Genomic DNA, 10,628 nt, shown 5'->3' on the forward strand with positions numbered 1-10,628 from the left:
CTATATATATAGCCTCACCCTTCACTATTCACTTCAACTTTTCAAAATATACACAATTCAGATACAGACTCAAACAACTTCCTTCACAGACTAAGTGAGCAAATTCCCATGGGTACCCTCTTCATCTTCTTTTAGATATAGATCTCACTTACTGTTATAATGGGATCTCTTTTCTCCCTTTTTTTTCGCCCTTTGATTGTTGGTTTTTTTCTAAAAAAATGGGTTTTTTATATGTGCGTGAATGTGTTATTTCAGATCACTCATGCATGCTTTATTTTTGTTCATCTCACCCCTTTTCGTGTCTTAACTCTTTGTTTTTTATATTAACAGATTTGCTCTGACCGATTTGGTATTTAGGGTTTTTGTTTGTCAAAAATTATTTTTTGAAGCAAAATATTTTCTTATGTGGCTTAGAGTGCAAAGGGTACTCTAATTCTTATAGATCAAAATTGTATTTTCAAAGAAATAAGCATCAAGTTTTCATATTAATTTTTGTTTTTAATTAATGCTTTTATTTTACTCATCTATTTCTTAAGGGAAATTCGTTTTTTCTTTTTCGTTTTTATCATTATTACCTTTTTTATATAAATGATATTATTTTTTATGTTTAATTATTAAAATCAAGGAAAAATGAGTCGTAAATTAAGTGTTGGCACAATTTGACCCGGTCTATTACACTTTATTCACTTGAATGAATTTGGAGGAGAGAGATTTAATAGATTTGAGAGGATTTAGAAATAAATTTTTTGTTAGTTTATTTGAGTGAATTTGGAGTTAATTGAGAGTAGATTTTGAAGTAAATTTTTTAATCTGTCACATCCATCAAATCATACACTAATTATCACAAACTTTACTTTCAAATTCATTCTCAGTTACCTCAAAATCTACTCAAATAAACAAAAAAAAATTTACCTTCAAATCCTCTCAAATTCATTCTATTAAGTCCTCTCAAATTCATTCCATCACTTCCTCCAAATCCATTAAGTCTTAGTAAGAATCTTCGGAGAGAGAAAAAAACTTTAAACTCTTAAGTTAGGGGTAGTAACTTAGAAGTCCAATAAAACAAAATGTTATACCCTCTTTTATTGTTAACTTACATGCATGATTATGAATTTTAATGGTAAATATTTAATGTATACAGAACCTTTTCAATTATCTGCAATGCAATTATTATTATTATTATTATTATTATTATTATTATTATTATTATTATTATTATTATTATTATTATTATTATTATGTTTGAGTAATAATTCCCGCTTGCATGTTCTTTTAAGTAATAGTTATGCCTTCTTCTATCTATGGTGTTTAACATAACTATGCCGATTGATTCTCTCATACTAGAAATGATTTTTGTAGTCCATTAATTATAGTATCCTTATATTTTTACACTACATTTATGAGATTATAATTGGTGAATCTAGATTAGGAAGATTCAAATTATAATCTTTCAAACGATTATCCTAGTTTATAGCTTTTCATTCATGTATAAACATATTTGCAACAATCACAATGTGTTACATATATCATAGTACGTATTCAGATATAATTTATCACGTGGGCAAGGATAGAAATCACTTGTCCCTGTTCTCTTGTCATTACAGGAGGACAACGATAAGCTAACACAGGAGAAACAACTACAGCCATTGTTTTTTTTTTTTTTTTTTGTTTAAATCATATAAAAATCCTCTGATAGATTTTGTAGTTCGATGCCATACATTGATAAAAATTAAACATTGACTTCCTTTTTCAGCAATTAAATACCAGATTTATCCAAAATTATTCATATTTTGACAGGAACTAAACTTATTAATTATTTCCTTTCATATATTATTCTGAATTATGAATTAACATGCCTTTTGATTTCTTATAGAATAATGATACTATGACACGTTTTTATATGTATTAGATAAATAATACAAGAATAAATTAGTTATAAAAGTATAAATTTTTGTATTTTAAAAAAAAAAATAAGAAAATATATTACAATAAGAATGTAAAAGATTTAGGTACGTAAAATTATTTTTTTTTAAATTATATCATTTCATTGACACTGCTGCCTACATTGCCACTAATGGCAAAATAATTCAGTGTTTTGAAATAGTATTTTCTTATGGCCCTCACGCAGGCTTAGTGACTCAGTAGGAGACACATTAGCCAGTCTTCATCCTTGTCTCTCCGTTGAATTTTCAGCCTTCAGAAGTGAAATTAACAACGATGAACCCTCATGGTGAGCTCATTCCTCTCCCGAACATTTATTTGTGAACACTCTTTAACTATTTGGTCCATTTGTTGAAGGTGGCTCAGGTGGAGAAGCTAATGCAAACAACCAAAATTATTTGAGGCCTCGGTTTTCTAGTGAAACACAAGACAGGCTGCGTCCCTTATTTCCCCTCTTTGCTACTGAGGAAGACTTTGATCAGCCAGAAGTGAATCTCCCTCAACAAGGTGGCAACAACATTGGTGCCACAACTGATGTTCCACTTGAGGAAACCCCTAATGTTGTAGCACCGGAATCAAACATTTACTCATCAAGCTCCTTTGCTGGAACTTCTCCAAATCCTGAGGAAAATGTAGACTTGTATCTGAACTTTGGCATGAGCGGTCAGGGTGCAACAATATCTCCTGCTATGGTTCCAAGTTCGAACGTTGCACTTAGCACGCATGGAAGCGACTCAAGCAGCGTCAACATATCAAGAAAAAGAAGCCTCCCTGAAAACGCTTCTCCAAATATAGCAGAACCCAAAAGATTTGATACTCGGTCTCAGGTGAGAGCTACCCGCAACGAAATTCCACACATTGCAGGAACAACGGTTCCACCAACCAACATGAGAGCTGACTGGATGGATAATACTGACCATAGAATAGGTTCTCATGCTCAACCTTTTATTTCAACACATTCCCTTCACTCTTCTTTCCAACCCTCACTTTCCGTTGAGCCTCTATCTTTTCACAGTACTTCATTCATGTCTGGTCCTGCCTTCACTGTAAACACCATGACCAATGCTCCTCACTCAATATCCTCTGGCTTTCCACACGCTGGACTCCATATTATGGCTCCATTTTATCAACATGGGAACAACATGTTTGGTCCTGTCGTAACATCAATGGGTAATTTTCCCACTTATCGACCAAACAGGTCTTACGTTGATACTCATCCAGATACTTCTAGAATGGCTCTTTCTTTTGTTCTCCCCCATACGTTGGAACCCCCGTTGGAACCACTGCATCTACTACCTGGAATTGTGGGAAATGGTAATACTTACCACCCTCTGAGTGGTCATGCTAGCTCTTCATCTTGGGTTCCTCCACAGGGCTCACGAGGAATGAACCATTTTGCTGCAGTAAGTAGTCCTGGCCCTCAGAACCACCTGAGTCTTGTGCAAACATCATCATCTGCAATTCCACCCAATTTCATTCATGAACCCGCTTTTCCGCTACCACAATTTCCTTCTGAGGAAACCAGAAGAAGGCTTCCAAATGGGGTATGCCAAGACTCAATGTTTTTATCTCCTTATAATTACAAAAATCTGGTATTTTTCTTGCTAGCATAATGGTAGTATTGCATATATGATAGTTGTGTGTGTATGGATATTACATCCATACATCAGAAACATGCATTGGACATACACTGCTTAATTCTTTTTCTCACCCTTCTTATCACATAATAACTTATACTATGTCTATGGCTCTTTATTTTCACTCTTTAATGTGTTACATTGTATGAAATGTCAATGCATGTTCATTCCTGTTATTATTGTTAAAACTCATTCCGGATGGTGTGATAGGATTTAGTCATAAATCCTGAGTGGAAAATTGTTGTTGTCGTGCCGTGTATTTAGAAAGTAATCCTAATCTTCCTATATATATAGCATACGTTTTAGTAAGCTCACCACATAAGAAAAAAGAAATTATTAAAACATTATTTTCCTTTTTATATAATTAAAGTGAACCAAACTTTGATTAGTTAGAGTTTTGAGAGATTATTTTCAAGTTGTATATTATTATTACATATTATTTTTTAAGAAATATTATTTGCAATGTTTTAAAGAACAATGAAGGTTGTGATTACTATAATATTATAAATATGAATAGTTAATTTAGTTAGTAGATTTTAAGAAAAAGAAAACATTGAACTTAATTGTAAAATGTTCTATTGTACTATATTATATATAAGTTAAATATCTAAGTATTCTATTATAATTATATAGTCTTTTTAGCTGATAAAAAAGAATTACAGATTATTTACTACCATTTTAATTTATTTGGCAACTAAGTTTATCTTTGACTTAGTAAATTTTTTAATATATCTTGTTTCCTACAGGTTCAATCTATCCTTAATTCTTTAGGCGATGGTCACGCTCTGAGGTTTGAGGTAGAATTTTGCACAATTGTATTTTTCTTACTCTCAAATCCTATGTAGGATGGCACATATTATATATTAGTATTCTGACGAGGTAATTCTACTTATAAATACCCGTCTCTTTTAATCAGTGTAATAAAACATGTCTTATGTCTCTATATCTTATAGGAGTTGATGATCCTCGACTACTCACTTGTGTTACGTGCGTTTCAGGTATGAATATATTCATGCATTAATTTTCTCTTCTATTTCATCGTCACCTTTTCTTTTATCTAACTCTACATTTTTCATCATATCTTCCACTTTCTCTCTTTTTTTTTTCATTCATCTTCCGTACAATCTTCCAAAACTTTCGATAAACTTCAAAATTGAATGAAGCCTTGACTTTGGGAACCTGTACATTGCCTCCTCAAATCTATCAAGCAAACATCGTTTCATTGACCATCTCTGAAACTCATATTCCTTCCAGATTGGTCTTTTTTCATTTATTTTCCGAGAATAATAAATTTTGAAAAGTTCCTACAAGTTATGTTTGGTATTTTTTTTTAAGTCTAGTCTGAAATAAAGTATTTGGCTTGATTTATTGCACTAAAAAGTATTAATTGAGGCAGATAGAGCACCCTGAACTATTTGAGACATCGCGATTCACGGGCCTGAGTCTTGAAACGATAACTCAATACATGGAGCGTCAAACTTTCTTGGCTGTTGATGGAGATGATTCAGAACAAAATAAAGAAAGATGTCCCGTTTGTCTGGTCAGTCATATACATTTTCATTCATTCTTATTTTCATTCATTGTTTCCATAACTCCCTTCGTATGGAATTTGTGTTCGTGTTCACATGTTGTATTAATTTTTCTATTACAACGTTTATAGGAAGAATTTTGCAACGGAGAGGATATTGGGAAGCTGCATTCTTGTGTGCACAAGTTTCACTTTGATTGCATCAAAACTTGGCTCAATCAAAGGAACCGTTGCCCCGTCTGCAGAAGAACTGGGTTGGAAACGTCTAATGAGCAAAATGTAGGAGGTAAAGCAGCAGATGCAGCTGTGGTTCACGATGAAGGTGACAGTCAATAGTTCCTCACTGTAACTTCTAAAGACTGATTTCAACTTTCGTTTTCCCTCCATGGAACAAACTTATGGATGCAGAGACCGCGTACTTCATTCTTGTCGACAAATGAACTTAAACTCATGCAAGACTACTTTTTCTTTTCTTTTAAATGGATGTTTTTATGGTACTTGGACTTAGGATGATATTGGCAAAGTCATCCCAAGCTCCAACGGATAACTATTTGGTTGTTGCTTTGCAGTTTGCAATAGTTTGATCTGCACCAAAGGTATCGACTAGTTTTTTTTCCTTGTGGAAGCGTATAACTTTGATAATAGTCGTAGAAACTGGCTTTGGTTGATTCTGGTAATAACTATGAACTGTTTTCTATTAGATCTTTAGACACGTGGACCTCTTTTTTCTCACAAAAGTTAACACTGTTTTTTCAGTTTATGGTAGTTTAGAGGCGGTGATAAAACAGTTAAAAATGGGGGATAGGAATTGGTTTAGGCATTTGGTAATAATCCCTCTTTTTGTGAGATTTTTTTACGTTATATTTTTCGAAAATAATTTTTTATGGGTATTGGGAAAAAAAGATATTTACTTGCCAATAGCTACATGCCAACCCCAGTTTTTAAAGAATTGTGTGAAGAAATGTGATGGGATAGTAGGTTCAAATCCAGTTAATTGGGCTTTACATAGGTACGGGCTGCCAAAGCCCAATAATTATAGTGGCTTCCTTGTTTTATTTTGAATCAGCCCACTAAGGCCTTCATCGTGTTGTGTGCTACATAATTAGTACTGCCACGCCAATTTGTGAGATTTATATTTCAATCTATTAAATGCATGAGCTATATATAACACCCTCCTTCACTGCTATTCAGACCCTCAAGATGTCGTATTATTTATGTTAACGAAAAGGACCCAAAGAAATAACAGATAACTACTTGTAATTCCTTTTACATACTTTGGTAATTTAATAGAATAAAAGCAATTGTTGTGTATGAGTATGTGGAGGGGGAAGTGATGGAGTTGGAGATAATCGCTGTTATGGCGCGTGGCACTGTGGGTAGTGTGAGCGAACCATACTTTGGATCCGAAACAGTTCACAATTCCCCATGTCATACGTCACATCCTTCCTTTGTAAAACCTTTGGTTCTTTTCTTTTCCATCGGTTTCTCAAACTAGCCACCTCCATTATCCGCTTTACATTAACAAACACAAACGTAAACATTTGCCTCTGCAACCAACACCCAATCCCCAACAATCCAAAAAGAAAAGTGCTAACGCTCCTTTGACCTTTTCGCTCCTACCTTAAACCAAAACAATTCAACATTATTCTACAAAACAAAAAGGGATAATACCATGTCTTCTTCCTCCTCTTCCACACACCACCAAATCTCCCTTCCCCTTCCTCACACTCTTCTACCTTCTTCCTTCACAACCCCACAGGGTAACCCCCCACGCAATCCCATCCCCATCTCCATGCTTCGCTTCTGCACCTCCAAAACTGCACGACATAATGCACTACGAGATGGGATCTCGCCCTACAACCCTTCTTCTGCTACCCAAGTCTTTTCTTCCTCGCTGCCTCTCAATACTCACAATGAAACCGATGACTACGACTGCGACAGTGAGGTGTCGCTTCCACTTTCTCATATTTCTCCTTGTTCGATATTCTTTATATTATTTTTATTATTATCATTATTGTAGTCTTGCGGTGTGCTGTATGTTCTTATTATATGAACATTCTCAATGTAGGAGTGTGAAGCGTTGGTAGAAGAAGTTCCAATTCCACCCAAGTGCTTTCGTTCTGGGAGTTCATCCAAAAGAAGCAGAGCGGCGGAAGTTCATAACTTGTCTGAAAAGGTTTGAATTTTCTTCTCGTAATTACGTCGAAAAGTGGGGCAGCTGCACTACACCTGCATTGCACCCCCTAAGATAAGAAACCTCTTCGCGTATTTTATTAAAGATAGTTTGAAATCAAACTTACAGAAAATTTATAAGTTGTATCCCAAGGTGGCAGGCAACCTGCCTGATCTGATGCCCGGCCAAGGTTTTATGAATATATATTTCATTAATTTAGTCTCCGAAATTGTCAAGGTTACAACAGTTTTGTCCTGACAATTTTGTAAAGAAGTCACTTCCCAAATGTCACAAAGGAAGGACTAATTTGTCATGAATTTGCTACATTCGGGTAAATGCAACTTCACCTCTGATAAAATCATCTGGTTCCGCTACTGTATGGTGGTTGGCTATTTTGTGTGTTTGGGTTTGGGTTTTTATTCATGGCCGAGTAATTTTCATTTCTGGCTTTTGTGTCTGGTGCGGGGTTTGTTGAGAGCAGAGGAGGAGGAGTAGGATCAATGAAAAATTGAAGGCTTTGCAAAATCTAATTCCAAATTCCAACAAGGTACACTGGTTTCTTCTACAATGTTTGATTAGCGTGCTGCACGATTCATTGTTCTTTGACTGTGGAGGATTGTTGTGTGGCAGACTGATAAGGCTTCGATGCTTGATGAAGCTATTGAATACCTCAAACAGCTTCAGCTCCAAGTACAGGTCTGTTTCTCTTTCCGTGTCTTTCATTATTATTCCAATTCCTTTTCGGGGCGTAATTTATTCTTGAACATTCTTTCTTAGATTGCAATTACATGAAGTTACAAATCATGAGTAATGATATCTTAGTTATTTGTTTTTATAAGAAACGTTGGATACTTCTGTGATCATGTCTTGTTACTAGATATGATTGCAAGGTCTAATATCCACACTAATTTAAACCTTTGAATTTTGAGGTATGTCTGCAATAACAACTGGCATAAATTATAAGAACTTTTGGAAAGGACTTTTATGGAATCTTGCTGAAGATACCTTTAATAACATCCTTAAAAGAACATAAGAAATTGTGATGCATTTAGTTACTCGAACACATACCAAAATTGACGCTTCACTATGAATTAACTTGATTATAACTAATATTCAGTTAAAATAAGCTTTTAATCTCTATCATATCCCCAAATTTAAAATATATATATATATATATATATATATATATATGTGTGTGTGTGTATGTATATATATTGTGTGTGTCCCAATTTGAATTTAGGATACGATACATCATGATCCATTGACAAAATTTATAAAATATTTGATATAAATATAGAATACTTATAAGTAAAGAGACATTGATGTTTTTTTTATTAATTTGTGGTTACAATATCAAATTTACAAAAAAGAATAAAACATTTGTGATCATAACAAAACAATTTTAACTTTTGTTTATATCGCAATCAATCTTGACTAACTTAATTTCACTAATGTTCTTCAATTTTTGTCTCTATTTTTTATGCAATAATACCCGTAATCTTTTTCAGACAAAAGTAGATGGTTTAGATACTATTTGAAAGTATCTTATATCATATCCTAGAAAAAATTAGAAGGAAAAAGATTGGATACCTTTTGGACACGTAAGAAGTATTCCAAAAGTACCAAGAAGTATTGGAAAAAGAATAAAAATATATTGAATATTTTTTAGATATATATTTGGAAGTAACCGAGGAGTATCAGTGTCTGACACTGGTACGATAGGTATACTTTTCCATTTTTGAAGTATCCGAGTTTAATAAATAAAAAACTACAGCAATTTACAAAGTGATGATCATAGTTATGCTTGTTATGTTTTGTTGTGCAACATTGCCATAATATATGCTCTGCAGAGTGATCAGAGTATTGAAGAATCATAAAATATAGTGTATTTAGTACAAGTTGATACTTTTGTGAATAACATTATACTATGTTGCGATGCACACATCATGCATAAGGAAATACTCGAATTATATTCTTGATATGGATCTCCTATTTTACCAAAAGCCACTGTTATGTGCTGACAATTAAATTTTGAGCATGTTAAAGGGAAAGGAGAAATACTGCTCAGCTTGTTTCTAATATGGTTTTATGGTAATAGCAGATGCTGTCAATGAGAAATGGGTTGAGTTTGCATCCTATGTTCTTTCCAGAAGCATTGCAACCCCAGCAATTGTCTCAGATAAGAATGGATTCAAGTGAAGAGAACAGATCTATGCCCTATTCATCCAATATGCCTAACAAACAAATTGTGGCAGATCAGCCATCCATGTCCACCCCATCATATATATTCAACTCAGAAACTTCTTTTAGACTGGAATCTCATATTTCTGACAATATAAGATCATTTCAACACACAGGTTTTTCTGAGGTTAGCTCACTTTTTAGTTACATATGCCCAGTTAAAAGTATAACGGTATTCATTTTTAATTTTTTTCCCTTTTAATTTATAAAACAGATATGCAGAGAAGACATATTGCAGCACCAACATTTAAATGCAAACAATTCAGATACCAACCCATTAGTTTCTTCTCAAGGTCTCATTTTTCTGTCCAGAGAAATTATCGTAGCTCTTTCATTGGGAAATAACAATCTCGTACTAATTGAACTGTTCCCTCCTTAAAATTGAATCAGGCGCATTGGCTACAGCATCAGTTTCCTTTGATATGCAAAAATCTGCAGTTAAAGACAGCAGCTCTTTAGGAAACTGCATCCCTGGAAGTGATCAATCTAGATTGGTGTTGAGAAATAATGAGCCAACATTATTCTAAACCAGCGGTTCAGTGGGTAATTGGAATGTAATGGGCTACAAAAAAATGTTTGCTGTAAATCTCAAATGTCTTTAAATTGTTTTACTGGTATGAGATTTTGTAACTCTGTAGATGGGGAACAAAGCGCCGCAATGATAACTGGTAACAAGACTGAAAAGTCAGATTTTCGTTGAAATTTGAATAGATTCCCAAAATAGAGTCTTAATATCAAGTTACGACTATAAAAGCACCAATGTGTAGGTAATAATTTATTACTTAAATGTAAAATAAGCGTGCTAGAGAAAAGAGTAAAATAAAGGAAGTTATTCATTAGACTAACGATTTTATCAAATGGGAAGGGTTCTAAACTCCCATCAGAAATTCTTCGTGCTCAATTTCTTGCTTCTTGTAGATAGCAGACTAAGAAATTTGGAATTTGTAGAAGGATATCTCAAATCAAAATCATTGATGTTAATTGCGAGAAAGTTTCTGAAGGATTCTCAATATCCATCGAAAGTAATTATTAAAGCATCTTCGGTATAGAATCTTAACTTATTACTTAATAAAAAGTAGTTATATCTTATAATATTAAACTATTAGAA

General features: G+C 33.7%; 2 protein-coding genes across 3 annotated transcripts; both read left to right on the forward strand.

The window, feature by feature from the left end:
- LOC108337549 (probable E3 ubiquitin-protein ligase HIP1) lies at window positions 1-5,814 on the forward strand. Of its 2 annotated transcripts, none has more exons than XM_017574108.1 (7): window positions 1-112; window positions 2,129-2,230; window positions 2,299-3,485; window positions 4,325-4,375; window positions 4,532-4,576; window positions 4,975-5,118; window positions 5,239-5,814. In XM_017574108.1, the coding sequence occupies exons 2-7, from the start codon at window positions 2,218-2,220 to the stop codon at window positions 5,440-5,442; spliced, it is 1,644 nt and encodes a 547-aa protein (XP_017429597.1). In that variant the 5' UTR covers window positions 1-112; window positions 2,129-2,217; the 3' UTR covers window positions 5,443-5,814. The 2 variants fall into 2 exon arrangements, with proteins under 2 accessions (XP_017429597.1, XP_017429609.1); XM_017574120.1 differs by having other exon boundaries at window positions 2,308-3,485.
- A 749-nt stretch (window positions 5,815-6,563) lies between these two features.
- LOC108336909 (transcription factor SPATULA) lies at window positions 6,564-10,258 on the forward strand. The gene is made up of 7 exons (XM_017573357.2): window positions 6,564-7,051; window positions 7,175-7,282; window positions 7,761-7,826; window positions 7,910-7,975; window positions 9,381-9,647; window positions 9,735-9,813; window positions 9,911-10,258. The coding sequence occupies exons 1-7, from the start codon at window positions 6,779-6,781 to the stop codon at window positions 10,045-10,047; spliced, it is 996 nt and encodes a 331-aa protein (XP_017428846.1). The 5' UTR covers window positions 6,564-6,778; the 3' UTR covers window positions 10,048-10,258.
- Window positions 10,259-10,628: the final 370 nt, after the last annotated feature.

Source organism: Vigna angularis, chromosome 1, assembly GCF_016808095.1.
Source record: "Vigna angularis cultivar LongXiaoDou No.4 chromosome 1, ASM1680809v1, whole genome shotgun sequence".
NCBI lineage: Eukaryota > Viridiplantae > Streptophyta > Magnoliopsida > Fabales > Fabaceae > Vigna > Vigna angularis.